Here is a 27,813-nt window from a genome sequence, read left to right on the forward strand (position 1 = left end):
ATGGAGCCCAGTCACGGAGAGCGAGGAGACCAAGCGGAGGAGAAGGCGATTAGAGGAGAGATGAGGAGCAGTGATGCTGTGACACCCAGCCAGCTCCAGCATCCCAATGCTGTAGATGTCACAGAGTTGAACATTATTACTATCAATGAGCTTGGCGAGTATGAAGAGATTACATCTGGTGGAGGAGAGGACAGGACCAATGTCACCCCAGAGGGTCACCAGCGCGAAAGGGAGAAGACGAGTTCCCATGAGCCCATAGGTGGCAAGAAGAAGAGAAAGCATCAGAGTGAAGAAGAGACAGGACAGCGGAAGAAGAAGGACAAAAAGAAGGAGAAGAAGAAGGAGAGGGAGAAGGAGAGGAAGGATGAGAGGAAGAACGAGAGAAAGGAGAGGAAGAAGGTGAAACAGTATGAGGGTGATGTGTATGGAAAGAGGAAGAGATTACACCAGGATGTGGCCGAGGTCCGAGAGAAGAAGGTCAGGAAGGACACTGAGGACGGCGATTTCCCTCATGAATGGGACAGACCAGGTAATGAGGGATACGTGATTCTCAATATGGAGAACTTGCACTCCTACTGCTACTAGTTATAGATCAAGCTGTAGCTGGTTGTCTGTCAAATGTTACCTAATGGTTCTGGGCAACGTTTCACTCACGTAGAGGGAGGTATTGTGGCCGCCATAAATTAGCTGGGAGAATTACATTGTTTGAATTGGACTCGGTACCTCATTCAGAGCCGCTCGCTCTGAATAAGGGCAGCCGCTTCCTTTTTAAAATCCAGCCTCCTGGCCGCTTGCTAAGCTGTGGGCTTTAGCGAGCGGCCAGGTTGATGGTCGCGATGGTCAAGACAATCGCGACCATCGGGGCTTGCAATGAGACCCTTGTGGTAGGGTCTTGTCTGCCGCAAGCCCCAGTGAGCTTTCGGCTCTAGTAGAGCCGGAAGCTCACCACTGACATCACGAGTGATGTCAGTGGGGCCGCCCCCAAATGGCAGGCGTTCCTTCGGGAATTCCTCCGTTTGACCAGCCACCCCCCCACCCCGCCTACAAAACGGTGCGAGCTGTCGATCACCATTAACAGCCGCCCCTTTTGTAGTGAGCTCAGAGCAAGAAAATTTCTCTCTCGCTCCGGGGCTTGTGCACGCGCAGTGCGCAGGGCCTCAACATCGAACTGCTTGCGAGCGCTCAGCGCTTCTGAGCGGGTCTGAATGAGACCCTCTATCTTTCCCAGATACATGTTTATAAGTAACAGTAAATGCTGCATAAGGGGGAGATGTACTAAGCCTTGGAGAGAGATAAAGTGTAGAGTGCTAAAGAACCAACCAATCAGCTCCTAACTCTCTTTACAGGTTGTGTTTGAAAAATTAGTTAGGAGCTGATTGGTTGCTACTTTAGCACTCTACACTTTATCTCTCTCCCCCTAAGTGTTATATGTATGAAAAATAGACCTCATGCAATAAGGAGTGTAATACCAATCAGCACAGAAGCCTCTACTGGTTCATGGGTATATTTAGAGAACACTAATTAAAGTCACTGATTGGTGAAAAACTGTATCCGAAACCCATTTTGAATCTATCAAAATAATAGCAGTAATAATATAATATACTGTAGACATTTGAATGAGCTGACGTCCAGCCAATGTCCTACATGCCTCTAGGTGGGAAGTCACCATTTGGTAGGGAAAGTCTGATACTCTAATGAAACAGCCATACGATATACTGAATGGATCTCTAGTACTTTGTATCTCCTCAATTGCACTTTTTCCTGCTTATATAACAAAATATCACAAATTTAACATGAAATCAGTTTGATGTAAACTGTTCTAGAAAGTTTCCTTTTTATGTTCTGTGATTCATCCTGTGTTACTTGTATGTGCAAGAATAGTGTCTGAGCCTTATGTGGCCCCTGACATGGCACGTGGCTCATCCCATTCACACATTACTACATATGTAACAGAATCATGTAGGCTGTAAAATAGAAATGTTTACTTATTTTACTGTATTCTTAATCCATCTGCCAACAGTGCACAAAACAATAAATAATACTGTTCTAGCTAGAAATTTACATTTGTAGTGATGTCCCCTAAATACCATCTGCCTAAGAAAGGTGCCACAGTTACCCTCATTATTGTATATGAAAACATTGCCTCCATTCTATATTACAATGAATACAATGAAAATTAATCTAAAGTACCATCAATCAATCTAAGCCATAAAATTGCCTATAACAAATGTATATACAGTGTGTGTTAATGCAGAGGTTACCAAACGCGGTTCTCAAGGCACCCTTAGGGGTAAATTTACTAAAGTGAGAGTTTTTAGAAGTGAGTTTTAAAAGTGATGTTGCCCATAGCAACCAATCAGATTCTAGCTATTATCTTCTAGAAGGTGCTAGTTAAATGTTAAGTAGAATCTAATTGGTTGCTATGGGCAAAATCACTTTTAAAACTCACTTCTAAAAACTCTCACTTTAGTAAATTTACCCCTTACAGTCCATATTGAAAGGATATCCATGCTTGACCACAGGTGACTTAATTAGTACCTCAGTCAATTTGATTTAACCACCTGTGCTCAAACATGGATATCTCTAAAACTTGAACTGTTGGGGTGCCTGGAGGACCGCGTTTGGGAAAATTTGTGGTAATGTTAGAACTTGAATTAAGGCTTAAAGATTATTTTCATTAAGTTCTACAATACAAGATCCCGTAGGGCCCATATGCCACAGCTGAATACTGATTTGTATAATATATAATATTTTCTATCATCTGACTCTTCTTTTATATAAAGAGCAAATGTATAACCTATTCTTATGTTACCCCATTAGGAGGAAGCGGAGTCTCCCCAGCAGGCCCTGGCCACAGAACCCCATTATCTATCAGGAGGTTCATTTTCCACAAAGTGATCGGCCAGGGCAGCTTTGGAAAAGTAAGATTCTGTTTTCCATCTGGTTTGTCATGATGTAACCATTATGCCTAACTGTATATACACACAGCTATATGTACATATAACAAACTTGCCACATTGACATTGGTTACACAATAGTCATTATAAACGTTTGTGTCCATATCCCATTTGTGTCTGTGTCTAAATGCAGCTATTGTTATTGATGTGAATAGTGTTACATGGGCAAATGTCAGTGTGCGCCAGGGGGGAAAGTTGTATTTTCTGCAGGAAGGAGTTGGGCAGATTGGGGCATCTGTACATACATCCATGTTGATCAACGTATAGGATAAAAGTTCAATCAAATAGTAATTTAGGCGAATTCAATTTAAAAATCTTAAATGTTTATGCTATTGAACGGGTAGCAGGTTAGACTCTGAAGTGGCATTGTTTTGTTTGCTACATACCTATTTTCACTTCAGTAAAAGTAGACGCACTCAAGGCCATAGCAGGGCTGTAACATCATGCATGCCTACTCTCTCGAAACCTGCACAATTTTTCGGGTAAGCTCCCCACCCCAATGTAAATACACGGTATTCGAGGCAATTTTCTGTGAGGAGGCAGGGCTTAAAAATGCAAAATGCCTGTCCCTGCCCCCATAACCACCCACGTGCTTCTACCCGGGAGGAAAAAAAAGTAGGTATTTGTAACATGCCTTGGACCAGCCCTGCCCCTAGCATGTGTTGTCATTATGTCACAACAAGGGGGTGTGGCTTCTGAACCAGGGAGAAGTTGAGAGCAGTTTAGAAAGTCCTAAGGATGCTCTGGGCAGCAGCTTTCTAGGCTGTAGGGTGCCATTTCAGTACCCTGCATGCCAAATACAGGTGGCATGGGTCAATGACTGTATCATCCTCTTAACCCTGTGCCCTGGTCGGTGGCACAGCTTGACCACTCCTAGTTATGGCCATGGCCGCACTGTCTAATTTACAGAGATAGGGAACTGGACCCATCTTATGGGGTTCCCCTTGAAGCGGCGGATGGGTAAACATTTTTGGCCAAACATGTACTAAGAACCTCACATACTTCATTTTAATTATAGAGTTTATCAGGACTATTTTTACTATATTCGTTTGTAGTATCTTGAATGTGCACCTGCATTCTTTGTCACCTGCATCGTACTACAAGTATTAGCATGGTAGCACCTCCTTATTATGTGTAAAATTAGGGTGTGCAGTCCAAGCTCCCTCCCCCTTTCCACTTATTGATACCTCCCTGTTGCATTTCATATATATATATATATATATATATATATATATATTTATTTATTTATCCCAGGCTGTTATACTTTAGCATGTTTTTCATTTATTCATTAAAGGTTCACTTACATTCCCTTTTCTCCTGCCACAGTGTTGTCATTGCTTAATGTATGACCCATACCTCATATGTGAGTCATATATACAGTATCTGTGTCAGGGGAGGCTCCAGGGGTCGGAGCACCCTGTGTCGGTTCCTTAAAGGGCGCCCTTACATAGCCGGAAATGGGGGTGTGGCCTAATTACAATAGGCCACACCCCCTATGTGATGTTATTTGGAGGCATGCCTCCAAATAACGTCAGGCTGGGGGGAGCCTCACTAGCTGGGCTTCCCCAGCCTTCTCCCATCACTGAATGGATGCCGCATGCATGCACCCAGCATCCATTCAGACTACGGCACCGTTTTTTTACTCATGGGCTGGCTGCTGGCACTGACAGGCAGGCTGTATGTGGTGGGGTGTGGCACGCCGACACTTAGTCACACACACACAGCCTGCCCTGCCAGTGCCAGCAGCCAGCCTGAGCCCATGGTGATGCATTCACTTACCATCTCTCCTCCGCACGGACGCCCTCATCGCATTGTCCAGGCCTCCGCGTCCACCCAGTGCTCAGCCTCAGGGACCAGGGTGCAGAGTCTGCAGACACGCTGGGCGAAAGCGCAGCAGCGGGGTGGGTGGGGTGGGCAGAGCCCAGCATGACAGTGACAGGGCCGGGCCAGCCAGGGAAAATGGCGGCTGCTCAGGTGGAACATGCCTGGAGCCAGCCCTGATCTGTCTTTCCTGCTGATTCTGTAACATTTCTTTATACTGTACAGGTGTTAATGGCATCTGACACTGTGACCAGGAGACAACTTGCAGTCAAAGTCATCAAGAAGAGGGAGGTGCTACAAGCAGACGTGGCGAGAGAGGTGCTGGTGGAGCGAGAGGCCCTGCACGATGTCTCTGGGACGGCATTCATCATTCGAGGGCTATTTGCCTTCCAGACTGAGGTACTTTCATGAATACTTTTATCAACCCGCTTGGTCAGGACTGCAATAGAACTGGCCTACAAAATAAAGGTGCACTGCTGAAGGGGTGTTGCCAGCCACCAGAGGGGTGTGGTCAGCTGTCAGAGAGTCGTGTCCAGGCACCACACTGACCCTGTGACCTCACCTGATTGATTCCTCTATCCTTCAGGCAGTGTCACTAAGGTGACCAGGGCAGTGATTCTTCAAAAATACGGAATGAGACACATGGTGGATGGGGTGCAGGAAGGGCAGGAGCAAATGTATGTATTTTAGAGGGGTTGGGCACGCTATGCTGCCAGAATGGGAATGACCATCATGCAAGGGAAGAGGTTATATTTTTAACCAGTGCAAGGTTGCTATCCAGCCTCCTTCTCTTCCCCTTCTAATACACAGGCAATGCTATGTGCCCTACTGTTAGGTGCACACATCTCTCCCTTCATGAGCAGAGCGGGTGTGGATTGAAAGATCTACAGTAAAAAGGTAGACACCATGTGTTAGACTGATGTTAGACAGTCAATAGGTCGACAGGGACAAAAGTCCTACAGGGACAAAAGGTCGACACGAAAATGGTCGACACAAAAAAATGGTCGACACGTGTTTCTTTATTTTTCTAACCCTTTTCTGTACCCTAACCTCCTCTTGGTGCCTAAACCTAACCCTCCCTCCTGGTACCTAACCCTAACCGTCGGGGTAGGTGCCTGATCCTAATCGTCCCTTTGAGTGCCTAACCCTAGCCCTCCGGTAAGTGCCTAACCCTCCCTACTGGTGCCTAACCCTAACCATTGGGGTAAGTGCCGAACCCTAACCCTCTGGTAAGAGCCTAACCCTCCCTACTGGTGCCTAACCCTAACCATTGGGGTAAGTGCCGAACCCTAACCCTCTGGTAAGAGCCTAACCCTCCCTACTGGTGCCTAACCCTAACCATCGGGGTAAGTGCCTAACCATAACCGTCGGGGTAAGTGCCTAACCCTAACGCTCTGGTAAGACCCTAAACCTAACCCTAACCCCCCCCCCCAAAAAAAACCCACGTGTCAACCATTTTTGTCTGTCGACCTTTTATATCTGTTGACCTATTGACTGTATAACAACTGGTGTCTATCTAGACATTGTCAACCTTTTTACTGTAGATCTTTAGGATGGATCCTGAGCAGAGCAATGTGATGTGGGCATAGTTGCCTACCTCTGCTGTCTCTTCCCAGGGAGAAGCCCTGGGAGGAGAGGCGACGGGGCCTGACGATTCGCGTCATTAAGCCACGCCCCTTGCAGTAAAATTCCCGCGATTGGCTTAAATTTAAATAGGGGGCGGAGCCAAATGACATGACTCATGTAGAATCATGTCATTAAGCCCCGTCCCCTGTACGAACACCCGCGATCGCCACGGAAATTCTGCTAATTCTGCCCATTTCACTAGGAAGTGGGCAGAATGCGGGAGAAATGCCTACCCTTCCGGGGGTGCAGGGGGTTACCCGAAAAATCGTGAGCCTCCCGCGAAAACCAGGAGGGTAGGCATGTATGGATGTGGGACATTCTGAGGAAACCACCGAGTGATTATTGAGGGGCAGAAATGCATTAGTGGTTTGACAGCCTGGTGTATATACCACTGATTGTCCCACCGGAGGCTTGAAACACATCCAGCAGAATTCCCATTCCTTAGCAGAGGTACTTATGTCCCTGATGGCTTCATCTTGATAGCTGCATGACCTGGGCATCCAGCAGCTGAGATACCAGGGGTACAGCACATAACATAACTAATTGCTTGAACTGAGCGTAGCTGGATCTCTGTGCATGCGAGTCATGATCCTTATCTATCTGCTTGCCTAAATAATTACTAATCAAGCTGCAACTGCATTGGAGTACATTGTAATTCAGTATTTACATGTTGGGGATCTATTCATTATCAGTGAAACCGCTGTGCATGGCTACTAACATTGGTTTTGGCCGCATGTAACAATAACTCATGCTTTGCTTGTTATGTTTGATTATCAGATTGATAACTTTTTATAAACCTCTCATTGTGATGTGGTTATAGATGATATATTTTGTTACTGTGATAATATATATATTGTTTTATTTATACATTGGTCAAGTATTTATTAATATTTTGTATATGTGATCAATATATTTGTTTGTTTGATCAACAGCCCTTCATATAATTTTTCTCGTAATGTGGGACATAGCTCCCAACTGTCCTTGCAGTGAGCACATACCGCTGCTCTACATAGCAGTACAGCGGGTAAGCAGCAGGAGAAGAGATGCCGTGTGCATGCACATGGCATCTATTCACAGGGTAGGGGAGCCTGGGGACACAGTAAAGTGAAAGGGGTGCCGTGAGGCTCCACCCCTTTCCCCAGAGAACCCCCTACCCACTTTTCCCAAGGCTTAGATCCCTTTTTCAGTGGCCACTACCAAGATACTTAAATGAAATACTCCCTACCAGCACCCCACCAAAAATTTAATATCTTCCCCATTGTTAAAGTAGCTAGTACTCATCATTAAATTAGAAGTTCATGAATCTCCAATACATAAAAAGCCCTTTCTGACACTACACTGTCATTCTTATCTGCACCACCATCTATTTACTGCAAGTTGGAAAATCATATAAAATTAGTTGGACTCCCACCAAAGTACAGTAGTATGAATAATTAAAAATAATTTAAGGTACAAAAATACAAAAAACAAATTTTATTGCATTTAACTCCCAAACGGGAATAGGAGTTATGACTGAGTGGTCTTTACTGCCTGAGCCATATTGTCTGTTTCAGATTATGCAAATATAGATCTCTCATCTGTCACACATGATAATGCTATTATTATGCCCAATAACTAGAATAACCAGTGTTTTGTCAAGGAAAGGTGCGAGGGGAAATAAAGTAAGTAAGTGATTTATTTGAAAACTTTGGGAAAGCACGCTGAATATAAAGTGTACCCTAGAGCAGTTGTTTCCAAATTCAGTCCTAAAGGCACCCTAACAGTCCAAGATTTAAGGGCATGTATGCTTAAGCACATGTGACTTAATTAGTACCCCAGTCAGTTTAATGATACCATCTGTGCACAAGCATGGATATCCTTAAAACCTGGATTGTTAAGGCACCTTGAAGTTTGGGAAGCCCTGCCATAGAGCTTTTTATCTGCAAATAAAGAACATCTCTTAGATCAGATACTTATAGATACTGACTCCGCAATCTCCATAAAGGGTCACTTTTACTCTGTAATTTCCACCTACAGAGCCAGCACTGCTTATTTGCTCTCAGGAAAATCTCTGGATAACTTCAGGACAGTTCATGTGTCTCTGGGCTCTCAGAGATACTCAGCACTACATTATACCAACATTGCTCTCTCAGCACTCAGTTATCATGTGAAGAATCGCATCAATGCTGCCAATGGATTCCAGCTATGTCTCATGTGTTTCCAGCCCAGGGAACGCAGATAGGCACTTGGTTGCTAGAGGACCAGTGAGTGCATGTGTTTCTATCCAGCAGGCTGCAGACAAAACCTGACTGTTATCACTTGTGTAAAGAGCATTATGTACACGTACACCTGAGAGGTGCTGGGCACGTGTCAACATGATCTGGGACAGCCGTGTCAATTTTAAGCACTCCCTGGGGCCACTTCAGGAACCATGAAAAGTTTAGCGGGCTGCACCCCAAATTTTAATAGGGGAAGATTTATCAAAGCTTGGAGAGAGATGAAGTGGACAGAGATAAAGTACCAACCAATCATCTCCTAACTGTCATTTTTTGAACACCCCACATATCCATTACAGCTTCAGGCTGTGGGCCCACTGGAGATTTCTATGAACTTTTTATGTAGTAATGTTATCATGGTATCATAGCACTATTCCTTCCTCCTACTGCCTTCATACTTTTTGCCCCTGTAAGGAGCAGGCCGTGCTGCCAGACACCATTTTTTATTGCACCTGTCTAAAGTAAATTGTAACCTGTTTTCAGGGTTGGATTTGAAGCACACAATGCACAACCCTATAGAAAGTTCAGCTATTCTGTCTCTATCCATCTCATCAAGTGAATTACTAAATAATTTTCAAATATAGTTATTTTTACTTTGTAAATGACAGTGAGTTATGTTCTGTCTGTAGCTGCTGATGAGTGAGAACAGTAATATAATATATCATTATATTTTGGATCTGTGTCTGCCTACTGACAGGAGCTTCTCTTCCTGGGGATGGAGCTGGCATATGGAGGAGACCTATTTGATCTGCTGGAAACAACTGGACCATTGGGTCTCACTACATCAACGTAAGAGCTGAAAATGAGCTGAGTGTAATGCTGCATATAGAGTACAGTAGTAGATGAGGGAGGATTTGACTTACAGCATAACTTATAGAAATGTCAGGGCTGCAGAACTTTGCTGTAATCTCTGAACTGTCCTTGTCCAGCTGTTCCAGTTATACACTATGAAACATTGTGAGAATACAGTCATACCTGACAGCACTGCAGACATAATAAAAGTAATAAATGCAAATAGGTACAGAAATTACACTGATATCCTCATGGTGGCAGGTCTGGTGGTATATTTACATACATCCAAACTGTCCCTATTTCAGTGAAACACTCTGACACCGCTGCTCTATGTAGCAGAGCAGTGGTGAATGGATAGCACATGCATGAGACAACATCATACACACTGTGTCGGCTTGGGGAGAGGATGGGGGCTGTCAAGGGTACTGTATGCCCGTTAGTGTCCATTACCACTCTGCACTGACTTTTATATAAACCTTTTCTTCCTTCTGACTGTCATACACAACAAGGTGATATCTAAATATGGGATATCACATAAGGCAGTGTGCTACACAGTCCTGAGCAGCAGGGGTGAGGTATAACCAGTGTATTATATCTATCTATAGATAGATAGATAGGTGGCCGGGATGTACTAAAGGAAAAATGGGTAAAAGCCCTGTTTTCTGGATTGATACCGCATTTCCATATGTACTAAGGCCCGGCCGCACTTTTATCGGTGCAGAGGGTAACTCCAGAAAAACCTGGCGTTACCCTATAGAAGCCTATGGGCTTCTTACCACACCCTGCTCCCGACGGTTCGCCGTTGCCCCGCCGTCGCCCAGTGCTAGCCCCCACTCACCTGCTCTCCATGGTTGCCGGCCTGCGCTCCTCCTGGGTCCTCCGCCTCTTCCTCCTCCTAATCTTTTCCGGGTGGAGGGAGGGGGAGGAGGAGCCTGGGGTTTCCTGCACATGTGACCAGCAGGAGGCTCCGGGGCATTGTCGGGGGGGTGTCCCACGGAGACCCCGTCACCCAGTGTCGACTGCTTCGCAAAGGGCAGTTCTTATCGCAAGAGCTGCCCTTTGCGATACTAATCGCATATGTTAGTACATATGCAATTAGTAAGGTTGCGGTGACTGGCGGAACGGTCACCGCAACCTTAGTACATCCCGGCCAGAGTGAGTTGTATGTCCCAGTTTCACAACAACAAAAAAAAGATGTAATTCTGTATGTAAACTCTTCCTGAGGTTGTTACATATGTTTACTGCAGTTTCCTTTCTTTCTCTGCCAGCTTCTATGCAGCTGAAATCGTGTCTGGTTTGGAACATCTCCACTCAAAGGGCTTTATCCATCGGTAAGTATGTTTGTTTTCTCATTGTAGTTGGTCATGGTTTCCTAGCTCAGTTCTGCCATTGTTATTACATTTCTTTGTACACTTGTGTCTTATTCACAATGTGGAGTGCAGTAGACTGACCATACACAGACAGGGCCTGATGCTGAGTCGGATGGGAATTGCCTGTATGTTGTGTACATGGAAGAAATGCATATGTTCCCTGTATCTTGTGGTGCACCCGCCTCCTCGGTGTATGATTGGTTTGCTTCTAGTCACCGTCATCATTGCACACTTGTACCTTCCTGATACTAGGTGTAAAAGATAAACCTGGAAACAGCCATATATACTCTTATACCAAGAATAGCCTGCAGCTGCGGTGATGCACCCTCACTGAACTTTGTCTTTGTGAGAGCACCAGTCACAGGCCATGTGCACCTCTTCAGTTGTAAGTGTAGATGTGAATAAAATCTGCAGTCTCTGCATTGCAGCTACATATGTGGCGCTCAGTTCGGAGCATGCGCAGTGCGAAAACACATGAGGTACGGTCCACAAACAAGTGCTAATTCATCTCTTCATCAGCCCCATAATCCCCTTTTATTCCTCTGATATATCTTCCTGCTGCCTTTATGTTCTATGCTGCCGCTGTAGTAATTGCTCCTCCTACAAATATAAATGGTGACCCCGAGATGAGTGTATAATAAAGACACTGGGGCAGCTGGCTCTAGCAGCAAGTGTTTGGGAGCTAACAAAATGCAGCTGCTGCTTCTCCAGCTGAGATATAATAAATTGTGCTTCTTGAAAACACTGTTTACTGTATATTGTATAAGAGATGAGAATTGCACCATTTTGGTTTATTATCTCAGACAGCAGAATACTGTAGTTATCCCATGCTCTGTGTTAGGCCTCCCATAAATTATACCGAGGGATGGGGAAACCTTTGTCCCCAGTGTGGTGCTCAGGACTAAATTCCTCTCCTTTCTTCTTCCTGTTTGCCAAATAAATGAAAAACCATCAGATTCTATCCAAGCTGATTGTGTTGTGATATAAAGATTTATATTGGAGAAAATGCCATGTTATGTACACAGCTATCCGTAAAATGTGTGTTGCTAAATTAAAAACTTCACAAATGTAATACAGCTCATTGGGTAGAGTGTCAATAAAAACCAAAAATATGAGAATATATGAATGCCTTAATGACAGATGCTATTTGTGACATCTCAGTTAGTCCTCTGGCAAACCTCGTAGCGCATACAGGGGGGTTTCTGAGTACCCAGAATCCCCCCCTTCCCCCTCAATGGATTGAGAAAGTTTTTTTTTTCACAGAGAAAACTTTGTCTCCTCACTCCGTGAATCGGAGCTACCGTTCAATGCGCAGCAGGTCCTCAGGCAGTTCAGCCTCAGTAGCTCCTACCTGATGACAAATGAACTCCTGCCCAGTGCCGTCCTGTGTTGCTTAGCCGCGCCCTTTCCCTCCCCCTGAGCGCTTACCCAATAATGCTTGAGGGAGGGTGGAGGGCAGAGGGCGGGCTTTTACAGTGCAGCCAGCCGATGGCGAGGCGAGCTCAGACAGGGAGCTGGGCTGCATTCCGGGCGACCGCCTGGCTAGCCCGTGCCTAGAGCCGCCACTGGACCCTTGATAGATTAATATATTATTCCTACTAGAGGAAGACTAGATCATGCAGAGAATATCAATACTTAAATGCAACTTCAATTTTATAAATCTTTATTATAAAGCATCAAGGTAGCTGTAATTCATAGAAAGATATATATAAATATATATATGTCTGAGGGTGGTTCAATACATAAGGTTACAAGACCTTACTGCGTAAATTTATTCAACTCATAAATATGTGTTCCAAAGGTACACCAAGGCATCCACCCCAAAATAGAATAAAAACCGTGTCAAGTGCCTAGGTTAACCATTGATGTTCACCATCGATAGTATCATTGGTGGTTGACATCGATGGTATAAAACAATTGGCTGTGAACCATCAAAGGTTTAATCCAACCAATTGTCATCCCTGTTTTAATACCGGTCAGGCAGCGAACCAATCAGGGAGTTGGGGGGCGGGGCTTTGCGAGTCGAGGGCTTGGCTCTGTGCCATCGATGGTAGTGAACCATTGGATTTCTGCCATCAATGGCAAAACCATTGGCCCCTTGGTGGTAACTATCAATGTTTGTTAACCATTGATGGTCGATAGCCATTCCTATTACACCATGGTTTACGAATCGCCTTCCACCCAGGTGCTTCTTCAATGGTCCAAAGAGATGGAAATCACTTGGTGCCACATCAGGGCAGTAGAGAGAATGGTTCAGTACCTCCAATGGTAGCACCATAACAACTCATATGTGCGGTTGGCTGAGTGTGGCCTGGCGTTATCAAGGGCAGTTCTCCAATCCCAAACCTGTAACCGTGACATGACATTATCACCATACACCTCAACAAGTTGGCCATAAATTTCAGCTGCTGATGTGTCCTTTAGATGCAGAAATCTGATCACACTACGCACCTCATTGTTTGACAATGTTTCCACCAGCCCAGCCTTCATACAACTGATGTTGGGACAGTATGACTGATATGAGACTCAGTCTAATGGCCATGAGGGGAACCAGCGGTATACCTGCTCTAGCCTGATGGGAAATTAGAATGAAATAGAGAACATCTCACACGTGAGAGGTCTTGTTACTTACTGAACCACCTTTGTATATATACACGTTATATATGTGTAAACACAAACATGACAGCTATATTAGGAAATGTCTTTATATCTGTGACTCCTAAAAAGTGGAGAGGAATACTATTCTGACTTTTTTAGGCACCCAGAATGGAAGCTTGGATGTTACACATCTATTTTATGTTTTTGTGCTCATACATTTTAAAAATATATTTGGATTGATAGTTGCACCAGATCCATTAATCCAGGGCCGGCTCGAGGCATGTTCAACCAGTGCGGTTGAACAAGGGCACCACCCCATAGAGGGCACATCCCTCCCAACATCCCGATTTCAGCAGGACAGCACTGTCCCGCTGTTCCACCCATGGGCCGAAGTGTCCCGCAGGTGGTCTCGTCAGGAGGTTGGGCACCCCCACCACTGCAGCTGTGCGGCGGTGGTGCAGGACCCCGGAGTAACTGAAGGGAGGCTGCACGCATGCGTGCCGCATCCATTCAGTGCTGGGAGAGGGCTGGTGGAAGCCCAACTAGTGATGGAGTGCTGGGCTCGCCCCCAGCCTGACGTTACACGGGAGGCATTCCATGTGGACACCCCCCCAAATAATGTAATTTAGGGGGCGTGGTCTATGGTAATAAGGCCATGCCCCCATTTTCGATCAAGCGTGTGACTAGTGGGTGACTGGTAACCCATGCTGCACAGGGCGCTGCTACCCCTGGAGCTTGCCCTGTATTAATCCATATACAAAGTTCAATATATACTAAAGTTGTGAGGCTTTAGTAATGGGTCACACAGGCAGCAGTATTACAGACCTTCTTTGATTTACATATACAAATGTGCTGGTAGCTACCAAAACTAATCTATAAGTTGACATACTTTATGTGGCTCATGTTCTGTAAACATGTATCATATAGCATTATCCCATGTTATGTTCTATCTTACTTTACTTAGAGACTCAATACTATGTATTGATAGAAATAGTTATAGAACAGAAATAAAATGTAGAATTTTCTTTTCACAGAGACATCAAACCAGAAAACATTCTCATCGATGGTGCCGGCCATATGAAAATTGCAGATCTGGGCCTTGCATTAAACAACATGCATGAAGGTGTATATGCCTTTGGGTGTGCAGGAACACCAGGCTATATTGCCCCGGAGGTGAGTTATAGAGGATGTTAGTGGTTTTCTCCTATATGATATTTATTTATGCTAAATAGCAAGCACACTTATACAGATAATATTCATATCTTACTCAGGGTGACCTAAGCACAAGTAGAAAAACAAGTTGTTGTACAGGCATGGCCAACCTGTGGCTCCCACTATTGTGAAACTACAAGTCCCAGTCCCACAATTGTGCTGCTAGGGAATGCTAAAACTGTGGCAGGGCATGCTGGGAGATTATAATTTTCCAACTGCTGGAGAGCCAGAGATTGGCCAGGCCTGTTGTAGTTTATCAGTGCAATATCTCACAGCTATTTAGACGTTACCATGTTATAACTTTTGCCTCAATGTCCCTCACCTATACATTACATATAACATATGATTACTTAGATAGTATCAAGTCCAGCAGAGCTCCCTCTATAGTCAGATTGGTATACAGTCTTACCCTCATTTTATTGTCACAACCATGAGTATAATGAATACTAAAATACAATGTATTTAACTGGATGTGATGTAATACTAATAAACACACATGGGCAGCTCTGATCTGTATGAGGATCCACAACATTACCAACTGGATGATAGGTGGCAATGCATTATTCCACTGACAACTATAACACTGTAGACTCAGTACTGTTGGTAATGATCAGAGACCTCACCTGCAGCATCACCATTTTTCTATATGTAAAGTCAATTAACAGACCTGTCCACGGGGGGCGTGGCCTGGAGGGCAAGCAGAGCAGACGTGCCATCACGCGGCTCCTGAAATTATCGCAAAAAACGGCTTATACCCGCCGATTTATGCTGAACTTGAGGGCTGTATCATGACAGGAGACGGTCGGTGGCTCTGTAGACTCCTTGTCTGTCTCCCCGGGAGTGAGTCGGGGCGGCGGGACCATCGCGGCCTACTCAGCTACTAGCATCCCCGGTCTCGGGTAGTACGCTCGGCCTGCAGCGACTCTGAGCTCTGCTGGAATACTACGCATACTCCCCACGCTGACCCTACCTTGAGAGGATCTCCAGGATTGGTGGTCTCCGGCGCTGTCATCCGCCCTGAATATCTCGGGCTGTGCAGTGTACGCGGGACTCCGCATCGTCCCCGGACCTTTCTGGAGCATGGACCTCAGCTTACACACGCGGAGACACGTGTTCCTGTTGACTGTCTGGCTGTGAGTGATCTTGCAGCCGCAAGGTTTAGCAGTGTGCAGGTTCCTAACAGCATTGGAGACATTGCTCCTACTGTGTCCTGATAAGCTGCTTGGTAGCCCGAATTAAACATATCACCTGAAGCGTGCTTGCCCACATTCCCTGCCATAGGTACTGTCATCACCCAGCCCCCACAAGCCAGATTTGTTGTCCCTTATTGATGTGTGTGGCTCTGCAGGTCAGGTCTCACTATATGAGGGATCATACCGTATTTGGCTGTGAATATATACTTTTTTCACCACTAGTGATGTCAGTGGGAGTGATTTTGGCTCTGATAGAGCCAAAATCACTCCGGGCCTTGCGGTTGAGAAACTCAACCGCAGGCTCCGGCTCGCAGTGGCGATGGTCGCGATGGTCAAGACCATCGCGACCATCAACCTGCACGCTCGTATAGGCTGTGGGTGGTGACCCACAGCTATACGAGCGTCCAGGAGGACGCTCCATAATTATGGAGGTGGGCCCTGATTCAGAGCGAGCTCTCTGGTCAGAGCGTCTGGCTCTGAATCAGGGCCTATGTTACATGTGGCTCTCTTGTTTTATTGAAGGAGCCTGTTAGTAGATAATTTCTAGTATTTTTTGGTCATCCTGGTTGGAACTTCTCTAGTTAATTTCTATATACCGATTTTGATCTAGTCAATTTGAATTTTTTGACAGTTTATATATTTGGCTGTGACTGCGCTGTTATGGTGAATTCACCTTCTCTCTACCATGTTCTTATTTTATTTTACCATTATTTTTGTTTCTGTTTTTCTTTTTTTCTATACTTTTACATAATGCTGTCAAACGTGTTTTCCAGCAGTGGTGCATTATTAGAGCTTGTGAGACATGAGGGGAATGTCTTCCAAATATTTTGAGTCCTTTTGCTACCCATGTCATTCCTGTAGTCCATGTTGCTTCTCTGATGATTTTCAGAAAGTTAATTTCTCTGGTAAGGGATCATATGGAAAATGGTATATAACTCGATTTTACATATTGATATATAGATTATTCCATGTTTATGTTTCATTATGACTTCCAATCTTAGATTTTGCACTTGGAATGTCAGGGGGATCCATTCTCCGGTAAAGAGGAAGCGAATATTAACCTATTTAAATAAATTAAAAGCGGATATTACATTCCTCCAAGAAATCCACCTCTCCCCCTCCGAACATGACAAATTAAACATGTTACATCAGAAAGTATTAGCTTCTTCTTCTTACTCTACTAAAGCATGTGGAGTAGCTATACTAATTAGAAGAGGGATTGCACATACTATACACTCAACTGTTATAGACCCAAATGGCCGATATATTGTAGCAGATGTCACCTTAGATGGCACAAGATATACCCTGTGTAATATTTATGGTCCTAACAGTTATGACAAAAAATTTATTTTGAATTTAATTAATATATTATACCCTTTCGCTGATACACAAATTATATTAGGCGGGGATTTCAATTTAGTTGTCTCGCCAATTTTGGATAGAAAATCTATTTCCCGCACCCGCCACAATCAGCCCAAAGTTGGACATCAGTATATGGCGTCACAGCTAAATTTAGTATATATATGGAGAGTGAGGAACCCGGATGAATTGGAATATTCCTGCTACTCAGCAACCCATAATACGTTTTCCAGGCTTGACTATTTCTTCCTTTCTAATTCTTTATCCCCCAAGGTTTTAGGCACAGACATTGAACCCATTTCTATTTCGGACCATGCACCTGTATGGATAGATTTACAGGGGAAGTTTCTTCTGGGTCCGTGCTCACAATGGCGGTTTCCAGCTAAACTTGCTTCCTCACTTAAATTTAAGGCTAGGTTGGAGGCCGCCTGGAATGAGTACGAGGTTAATGATCAAGGCCACAAAAATGATTCTAGTCTATTTTGGCAAACTGCTAAAGCAGTTTTGCGTGGTGATATTGTATCTTTCACGAAAAAATATAAAACTGATCAAGAGGCCATGTATAAATCTGCTCAATCATCTCTAACTGAAGCGTTTCAAACATTTAAAGCATCTCCTTCTCTGATTAATAAAACAGCTTACTATGAATGCAAGCAACACTTTAACAAAGTTCTTACCCAGATTGATGACCGATATCATCGGTCTGGTAGATCTCTTTTTTTTCAATATGGTAACAAGTCCAGCCGCTTGCTATCAAATATGTTAAACGGAGAGAGAGGCCATACAAATATAGCAGCACTTAGGGATGAACACTCAAACACTCAGTTCAAGGGAGATAAAATAGCAGATATCTTTTATCAATACTACCAGAAGCTGTACTCTCAGGAACCTATATCTGAATCGCAGAAACAATCTTTTTGGAGTGGAGTTTCTCTGCCGCAACTTTCACTAACACAAATGGAGAACTTAACTACTGAGTTCACCACTGATGAAGTCGATCGAGCTATAAAATCGCTTAAACCCATGAAGTCACCGGGCCCGGACGGCTTTAGTGAGGAATTTTACAAAATGCTTTGACCACATATTGTACAACCGTTGACCGATCTTTATAATTCTTTACTAGCCGGGGAACCCCTTCCGCAACACTTTAACTCAGCTATAGTGAAAGTGTTACCAAAAACGGGTAGAGACCTTCTTCTCCCCTCATCCTATAGGCCCATATCTTTACTTAATGTAGATTATAACATCTTTACTAAATTATTGGCAGAAAGACTTAAAATCATACTCCCCTCTATTATACACCCGGATCAGACCGGCTTCATATGGGGCCGTAGTTCAGGCACTAATATCAGGAAAGTTCTTGCTGTTTTGCAGTTCCTTCGTGACTCTCCGACAGATGATCCCGGGTTTCTTCTCTCATTAGATGCTGAAAAAGCTTTTGACTTGGTGACGTGGGATCATCTGTTCGAGACTCTTAAACAGTTTGGCATGCCTCCCGCTTTTACTCACTTAATTTCTTCGTTATATTCTTCCCCTAAAACACAAGTTTTAACTAATAAATACTTATCGCCCTCCTTCCCCATACAAAGGGACACGAGACAGGGATGTCCCCTTTCACCTCTCCTATTTGCAGCTGCCCTCGAGCCATTGGCCATAGCCTTGCGACAAAGCCGGGACTTCACTGGTATAAGGGTTAGACTCCAGGAATGCAAGCTATCCTTATTTGCAGATGATATGCTGCTTTTCATCTCAAGACCACTGCATTCTATTCCAGCCATACTAAAAATTGTTGATATGTTTAGTTCCTTTGCAGGCTACCTGGGTATCTTCATACCAACAACACTCTCATCATTATATGGTTATAATTTTTCACCTGTTATTCATAAAATCCGATCTCAATTACTACACTGGAAAGACCTTAAATTATCCTTATTAGGACGAGTAGTAGTAGTTAAAAATATAATATTTCCCAAATTGGCATATTTGTTACAAATGCTACCTATTATGATTACGAAGGCTGATGCTCTATTATGCACGCAGGTCTTTTCTAAATTTGTTTGGCACTATCGTAAACCCAGAATGAGCCGTTCCCGCACCTATTTACCTAAAACTAGGGGTGGACTTGGTGTGCCACATATTGAGGGGTTTGCCAGATCTGCCCTCTTTCATTATATAACAGATTGGCTGCTACACACTAGTAACTTCACTGACCCTGTCCTAGAGGAAGCCCTTTTTTATCCGTATGCACCAGCAGCTCTACTTCACACCCCTGCTACACAAATTCCCCCAGGGATTAGATATAATATATTATTCTGAGACACCTATAGAGCATGGATTAATATAAATAAAAGTCTAAAGAGGAGCCGTTTTTCATCTCCCTATATACCCTTATGGGGTAACCCATCTTTCACCCCCTCTCTCACTAACTCAAATTTTCGAATCTGGTATCAGAAAGGCATAATGTCTATTAAAGAAGTATTTGACCCAGGTGGCCATCTCCTTTCTTTTTCAGATCTACGGGAGAGGTATGATGTCCCCCAAGCACATTTTTTTATGTTTCTGCAAATCCGCCACTACATTCAATCCTTAGACCCTCCTCTGACTACTTCTAGTCCCCCAGATGTATTGCTATCAATACTATCTTCATGTAAACTAATTAAATTTCGTATTAGACACCTGTACTCTCATCTAGTTGAAGCATCTCCTCATACGTGGTCATCCACCATCCAGGCATGGCAATTAGAATTAACTGATTTATTGGATTTTGACTCAATTATTGACTGTTTGGATAGGATCTTACCAGCCCTTAAATCTGCCCGTTTACAGGAAGTACACATCCGTACTTTGAATCGTACTTATATAGCCCCCATCCGAAGGAAGTATTTTGTTCCCTCTGATTCGGGCAATTGCATTAAGTGTGGTCAGTCTGAAGCCTCGCTATCCCACAATTTGTGGCAATGTGGCAAAGTCGCTAAATTTTGGAATAAATTACTGGAGCACATAAATTCCATGTTACAAATACGGTTACCCAAAACAGTTGCGCCATTCCTATTTGCGGAGTTCTCCTCATGGGAGAAAATCCATCCTTTACAACCTTGGAAACCCCTGTTGACTGTTGTGGTCACAGTAGCTAAATATTTGATCCTCAAACATTGGATTTCCAGTTCGGCACCTACATTAACTGAGTGGAGAACTGCTATGCTAGAAGTGTTATATCATGAGAGGCGGATGGCCACGTATGATATAGAAAGAGGTATTTTGGCCTTCTCCAAAAAGCGGGAAATATATATAGCTCAGTTACCTGATCACTTACAAGATAACATCTGGAAGGTATTCGAACATACGGAATGGTTCTTACAGAGGCAAATTGTTTAATTACCCGATTAATTATACTTTTACTACTTCTTTTTTTTTTTCTATTTCCTATATGGTTAGGTGCTAGGTTTAGGGGTTTAAGTGCTTAGACCTGTATTGATGCTCTCTGATATTATAAGTTTTGACCAGAGTGTGACATGGGAAATTTCTTGCGAAACCCTGCTGGCAACACATAACTCTTACAAGAATGCATACCTTGTTATATAAACTATGATACCATTGTGTGGTGCACGTATTGTTTTATTCTATTTTATTTCATTTCATTTTCTATTATGGTTATTTCCATACTCTCTTATCTTTATTTCTACTTTATTGTAAAAAAAAAAAAGGGGACAGTAATTACTGTATTTGTCTCTTAAATTAACATTGTTTGCATGTGTGTATGCAAAATTCCGATTGATTGAAATGTATATTCATATACTTTGTAAATTTTTCTTTTTTACTGTCCAAATAAACAGTTTAAAAAAAAAAAAAAGAGACCTGTCCACATCATACGTATAACTATAATGGGTGTAGGGTGTTCAGTGCACAAGGCCCCACACTGCATGCCCTGCTCCCAGATACTACCTGTCACTAATGCTAGCTGATGGGTCCCTCATTGGGTGGCGCCATCTTCCCAGTGATAACTTCAGAAAGATGGTGCCACATATTGATAGCAAAGACTCAAGCACTATGCCAGAGCCTTTGCTATCTTCTGTGCAAGTGCCATCTTATATCACGAGGAAGATGGCACCGGCCACAGAAGGTGGGAAGGAAGTCTGCTGCATGGAGGAGGGAACTGCAGCACATAGGCCCCCTTCGATGTTAATACACCCCTGCCTCAACTGTATATATGACACTGTCTGGACTAAGAAAGTTACCAGATGTGGTGTGTATCTGATAGCTTCCCCAGCAAAGAGGGAGCAACCAGCATCATGACTATCTGGATTGATTGGATTATCTAGATTGAGCCTATGACTGCAATCTTCATTTCTGTACAGGCATTGCCTAACCAGACTGCTGGAGTCTCATGTGTTCTGGTTATCTGAGCACAGCACTGAATACATTGATTTGTGCACTGTGGCTCTCCATAAAAAATACTTTTAAGCTGGAGAAAGCACTAATTTAGGAAGATAGATAGGTAGACAGACACTACCTGGTAACGTGCGGCGAAAAGCACATCAACGCCTTTTTTTTCTTAAGACGTTTAAGATCAGCATGTGTGAGTAGAGGGACTTTGTTAAAGTTTTATTGCAGTATTGTGGAAAGTGTCCTGACCTACGGGATTGTCGTATGGTATGGGAACTGTACTGTGGCAGAACTTAAGGAGCTAGATCAGGTGGTGAGGACGGCTGGTGTTGTGCTACCATGTACCCAGGAGATCTATATTAAGAGGCTCCTGAAGAAATCTAAATATATCTTAGCAGATCCCAGTCATCCAAACCATGCAGTTTTGAGAAGTTGCCATCATATAGGCGCTTTAGAGATGTGCATTCAAGTACAAAAACGGTTTCCCTAGTGAAGTGCGTATGTTAAATGGTTGTAATAACCCTGATTTGTTTATATTATGATGTTTTCTTTTTATTTTTTAGTAGTAGTGTAATTGCTGCCTGTCTTATTATGTGGTATAGTGCTGCTTGGTTTTTCGTTGACATCACTTGTGCTGGTAATGACAATGAAGTATTCATTCATTCATTCATTCATTCATTCATTCATTCATTCATTCATTCATTCATTCATTCATGCATTCAAATCAGTTTTCTCCACATTTCATGTACCTGCAGCCCCAATAGCTCACAATGAGGGCTTGGCAGCTTAGAAAAGTGTCATTTATTTCATCGTTTGTGCAAAACATAGCGTCATCTCAGAATTACATTTACATTATTGAGAATACGACTATAGCATGTAGCAATTTATGTCTTTCTCTTGGCAGATGGAAGATCACCTCGGGTACAACAGGGCGGCAGATTGGTTCTCATTTGGAATTGTACTTTTCCAAATGTTAACCGGAGAATCTCCGTTCCTGTGCAGGCTACTTGACTTACCGGGCTTTTTACTAGATTCTGATGCTGAAGACATCATTGAAAAGGTGAGTGTGAGTAAGTTCTGAGTATGTTGCTCAGGTTACAGGGTCACTCATTTAACATAATAATAACAGGAAATGTAAATTATAAATATGCATAGAAACCTTTACAAACAGTAACACCATAAATATCTTAGCAAAACACAAAAGCAGAAGTGACACAGTTTATAACACACCATAATAACCCTACAAAATAATTCTAAATTCCATAAAAAAACAAATGTATTAAGCACATCTTCAGACACAATGGAATATGTTAGTGCGACAACAGAAAAGGGGGAAAGTAATGGCAGTGAGACACAGTATGTACCTGCGTATTTAGCATTAGGGAACTCTGCACCTATATGGCTGCACATAGCATGCAGAGTAAGCCTGGCACACTAATACTGATACAGCCTATGAGTGCTGCCCACCGTGCCAGTGCTGGTGATACATGAATACAGCACTTACATTTCCTGCAATCACAAAACATATCATATAATGGCTGATTTCTCTAGATCAGTGTATCTCAATTATTTTCCCCCTGGCTACTCCCAGGCAGCCCATTTGCAGTATTTGTACCACCAACATTTCCAAAGCAGTGTCAGCCTACTTATCATTCAGATTGATTAGTTGGGAAAAATCAAACATGTTGGACCAACCGTTTTTTGCTGTTTATCAGTGTGTGGGAGCATAGGAATGATAATCGTATGCTCCCACACACTGACCGATTGTCATTCCAACCAGCCACCTAGTTGGCAGGTTGGAAAGATATTGTTCTAGTGGTGGGTTGTATACACAAAATATAAGCTGATACTAAGGGGTATATTTACTAAAGTGTGCGTTTTTTTAAGTGTAGATATTATCCATAACAGCCAATCAGATTCTATGTAACATTTAGCTAGCACCTTCTAGAAGATAATAACTAGAATCTGATTGTTGCTATGGGCAACATCTACACTATTAAAAACCCACACTTTAGTAAATATACCCCTAATAAGTCTGGTTACTTTTATGCTGACTTCTCTACACTTAGGGGTAAATTTACTAAGAATCGTGTCAGACTGAGATTGCCCGATTAAAAACTTGATTTGCATCGCTGAAACTCAGGTAATTTTAGGCTACTGAAACTCTTAAATTGACCAAAAATCCTGATTAGCTGAGATCGTGTTTTCCGATGGTGTATGTGATAGAGATTTCTCAACCGAGTTCCCTGAGTCTGACCGCAGCCAATCTCTCCCGAACAAGCAGTCCACACATATGCAAACTGCTTGTGTGTTTTTCAAGGAGTTAAATAGGTAATGTTAAAAAAATAAAAATAAAAAGGACCTAGGTTTCCCCCCAAAAAAGCATAACCAGCCCCGGGCTCCTGAGACAGTCCTGGTTCTTAAAATACGGGGAAAAAAATTCACACATAATTACCTTTTACCAGATGTACATATCCCCTTGTCCAAGTAGAATTCCTGCAGTTTACCTGTGAAAAAAATTCCAATACTCACCTACCTCCTGGCGCAGGTCGGTCCCCTTCTCCAGCAGACTCCACGGGTCTGGGCAAAAAAACAAACCAAGTCCTCGATCCATTTCGGACATGTATAGATGTATGTCTTATCACATACTTCTATACCAAGTTGAATGACAGAAGCCGTGTGTCTTCTGTCATTCTCCTGGGCCGCCTGCCAATCAGAGGCCGCTCTACAGTTAACGGCTACAGATTGGCTGTGACCCACGATTCTTGGTATATTCCTGAGTTGTATTTTGTCCATGAAAAGTATTTTCAAGTTTGGCCGATGGTGTATTGATTCATGTTTGCATTCTCACCTGAGATTTCCAGTTTCAAAAGAGGAATCTCTCCCGAGTTTTTCTGAGTTGGAAAAAATGGTTAAACTCATCCGAGATTGCAATCTCGACCAAACACGAATCTTAGTAAATTTACTCTCTAGTATGGACAAAGGTCCATAATGGGACCGAAACGTCAGACTGCTTTTTAAAAAAAATAGTGGTATGTACATAAAACACTCTATGTACCCCGTCTGTGAACTTTTGTTGCATTAAGTGCAGGCTACTTTTCTATATATTATATATATATATATGTGTGTGTGTATGTATATTTGTGTAACAAGAGCACAACACTCCACTGTATTTAAAAAGGAGAAATCAGTACAGAACACCCAAGGATTCCAACTTATGTGTCTTTAAAGGGACAACCTTATCCTGTGAATAGTAAACTATATGATTAAACCTAAGCTATTACACTCACTATAGGTCATGGGGCTCAATCCAACTAACTCGCCCCCACACATAATGGGGTACGTTGCTTTTGCAATGGCGTGTTAGCACCGGCAATGGCATCGGAACTCACCCCCACAAATGTTTACTTAAATGTTTCATTTATTTCATACTTACACAGTCCCGCTATCCAGAGGTAGTCCAAAGGGTACATTTGGAAAAAAAATTGTCATAGTACATACTAAACGCCAAGTGCTGGTTTGCCTTGGCACTTTGACCAAGCTGTGGCCTGTAGTTCATGATACAAAAGTTGTAAAATAAAAAAAACAATAAAGAAAACAATTTTATTGAAATAAATAGACATGCATTTTTTTTTTTTAAACAAATAAATATTCAAAACATGAAAATGCAGGGAGACCGTGTCCACATACTTGGCTGGTCTGAATAAATCGTTGGTTAGGTGTATGGAGCACAGAAGCGTTGAACAGTTGGTCAGTTGGATGGTTGACGGAAAGTTGGTCTGGTGTATGGCCAGCTTTAAGCTGGCCGTACTGTACATCAGTCCAATGTTTCTCCAACCATCCAACTGTCCAATTTGTCTTTCCAAGTAAAAAGGTGCTCCACACATCGAACTACTTTCCATCTGAGCAGCCAAGCAGCCAACTTTTTCATTAGACCAGCCAACTTCTATCCAACTTGTGATGTCCCAGAAGTAAGTGGTCAGTGTCTGCTGACTTCTCCATGTTTTGAATAAAGAAATACCTGTACATATATTTTTTTTAACTTTTTAATTTCTATTTCAGTAAAACTGGGTTATTTTTTTTCTCAAAATTTTTTTACACTGAAATACAGGTCACAGCATGGTCCGTCTGCAAAGGCAAACTGGCACTTGGAGAACCACGAGTGCAACCTTGCTTTAGTATCTAATAATATTTGCAGTATATCCCCCGAAAACACCCATGTTCAGGGGGTAACTGCAAATATGAAGTATAGCCTCAATGTACCATGGAGGGATTGCAGCAGATATCTTCATATCTAGCGCTTTTCTACAATTTCTGACAGCAGTTGCAGCCCCCAAAGGTGTCTATGGGGGGGTGCAAAACTCTCATTTTGACCAAGCATGGTCCCAGCAGCTAATTCCATCTTTAGATGGCATTAGCCCATTGTAGTGAGCTACACTCTGCAGACTTTTTCGGGAGACACCCATCTGCTGCCCACTCGCACATGTGCCGACCGACATTACATGTGCAGGTGGCCAAAATAGAAAGCAAAGTGATTGTAGTTGCAATCACTTCACTTGTACTGATCAGTCCTTGTCCCAGTGACTCAGCATGTAATAATAAATTTAGGCACATAAGGATTCCTCATGACCACAAATTGTGGTGATAAGGAATCCTTATTATTGGAGGCTGGTTACATCTATTAATAAATATGCCAATAGTACTGAAGCGTCCACCTGTATTGTACAGAGGCAGGTGTGTGGGATTTATATATCTGTACAGGAAAGATACAGCAGGTTCTGTAGCAAAGTGGTGGTGGTGGTGGTGGCGGCGGCGAGGGGCTGTAGAGAACTGTGGGGTGAAGTTAATGGGGAAAGTCCTATATTATAGTCCTGTAGTATAGTATAGGGGGTGTATATGACTGTACAAGGACAGATCCTGTAACACAGTTAAGGGGAGGGGGTGGATGTAAAGGACTGTTGGGTGAAGTTAGTGGGGAAAGTCCTGTAGTAAAGCTAGAGGGGGTATATATAACTAGTTGGCTGGTTGAAACTTTTAAACTAATTTTTAAACTAACTTTAAAACTAAGGGTGCTGTTATCCACTTAACTGGCTAATATATATATATGTATGTATGTGTGTATATATATATTATATATATATATATAATTTTTTTTTTTTTTTATTTAACAAAAATTAGCTTTACTCCTGTTACTCTGATCAGTCCTGAAGGTCAGTCATGGAGCATTTCCTCCCTGATACCACTAAGAGGAGAGGGGAAGGGGCAGGAGGAATGGGCACTGTGTTTTTTTTAATTGGTCTCCACATTTACTGATGGCAGCTCTGGTGACTGCTATGTGTGTTATGCATTATGTATGGATGTAACTCCAGTGCAGACACACAGCATATGTATTTGCTATCTGTGTCATGTTTTAAATGACCAACCTGGCAACCCACCATACTTCACTTATAACACAGACTCATATACACATTTTAAGACAATTATAATTAGTGTTATGTCTGAAACATTATTCAGTGCAGATGACCTGTTATCTGTCATACATTTTATTCTTGTGCTTACTGGATATGGCAAAAGGCTGTTTGTCACTTGTTTGATCTAACAAGTGTATAATGGCTACAGAATGTATAGATATAAGGGTCACAATTTCATTTGCAGCACAACAGTTACATAGTTATGGTCTTAGTTATGGTTTTGATGTTCTTTTCAGCTCGTGTGTGAAGATCCAGACAAACGTCTTGGTGCGGATGGTGTAATTAGATACCACCCCTTCTTCTGGAGTATTGATTGGGTGAGGCTAGAAGCCCTCCAAGTACCACCCCCATTCATACCCAGCAAAGTAAGTGCACAGTTATAATGTCAGAGAGTCTTGTGTGGGGGTCTTGTTAAACAGAATAATAGTAAAGCTGCCATAACTCTTTTCTTACTGACAATTGGTGTAGTTGTTACATAAATTACAGTCAGAGGATAAAATGCCTTAATTAGGGAAGGCGAATGGGATTTCCCCTATTGTGAATAAAATATTATTATATGTATATATTGTCTGTCTGACACATATAAGGGTGTTTCCTCTCACTCTTTATATGAAATACATGTCTCCTATTTCTTCTCCCTACAGCCATCTGAGAAGTCACTTCCGCACCTGGCTTTAGATGATCTTCTGTCAGGTACAACATCAGCCTGTGCCCCTCCAATAAGTTCTTTCCACCAGGAACTTTTCAGGGAATTTTCATTTAACACCAGCATATAG

At 42.8% G+C, this 27,813-nt stretch overlaps 1 protein-coding gene across 1 annotated transcript; it reads left to right on the forward strand.

Annotated features, from left to right (window-relative positions):
* On the forward strand, positions 1-27,813 carry LOC148506758 (protein kinase C theta type-like). The gene is made up of 10 exons (XM_088446337.1): positions 1-305; positions 393-529; positions 2,821-2,921; positions 5,004-5,177; positions 9,357-9,448; positions 10,720-10,782; positions 14,454-14,592; positions 22,471-22,626; positions 27,274-27,402; positions 27,682-27,813. The coding sequence occupies exons 1-10, from the start codon at positions 1-3 to the stop codon at positions 27,811-27,813; spliced, it is 1,428 nt and encodes a 475-aa protein (XP_088302463.1).

Source organism: Taudactylus pleione, unplaced genomic scaffold (genome assembly GCF_031769625.1).
Source record: "Taudactylus pleione unplaced genomic scaffold, aTauple2 ptg000397bl, whole genome shotgun sequence".
Classification (NCBI taxonomy): domain Eukaryota; kingdom Metazoa; phylum Chordata; class Amphibia; order Anura; family Myobatrachidae; genus Taudactylus; species Taudactylus pleione.

What these genes read in the sequence shown, in the direction of transcription:
- LOC148506758 (XM_088446337.1), top strand. Translation starts at nt 1, where the DNA reads ATGGAGCCCAGTCACGGAGAGCGAGGAGACCAAGCGGAGGAGAAGGCG. An exon ending in AGTGAAGAAGAGACAGGACA is followed by an intron (nt 306 to 392) that starts GCGGAAGAAGAA and finishes GAGAAAGGAGAG; the next exon opens with GAAGAAGGTGAAACAGTATG. An exon ending in TATTTGCCTTCCAGACTGAG is followed by an intron (nt 5,178 to 9,356) that starts GTACTTTCATGA and finishes GCCTACTGACAG; the next exon opens with GAGCTTCTCTTCCTGGGGAT.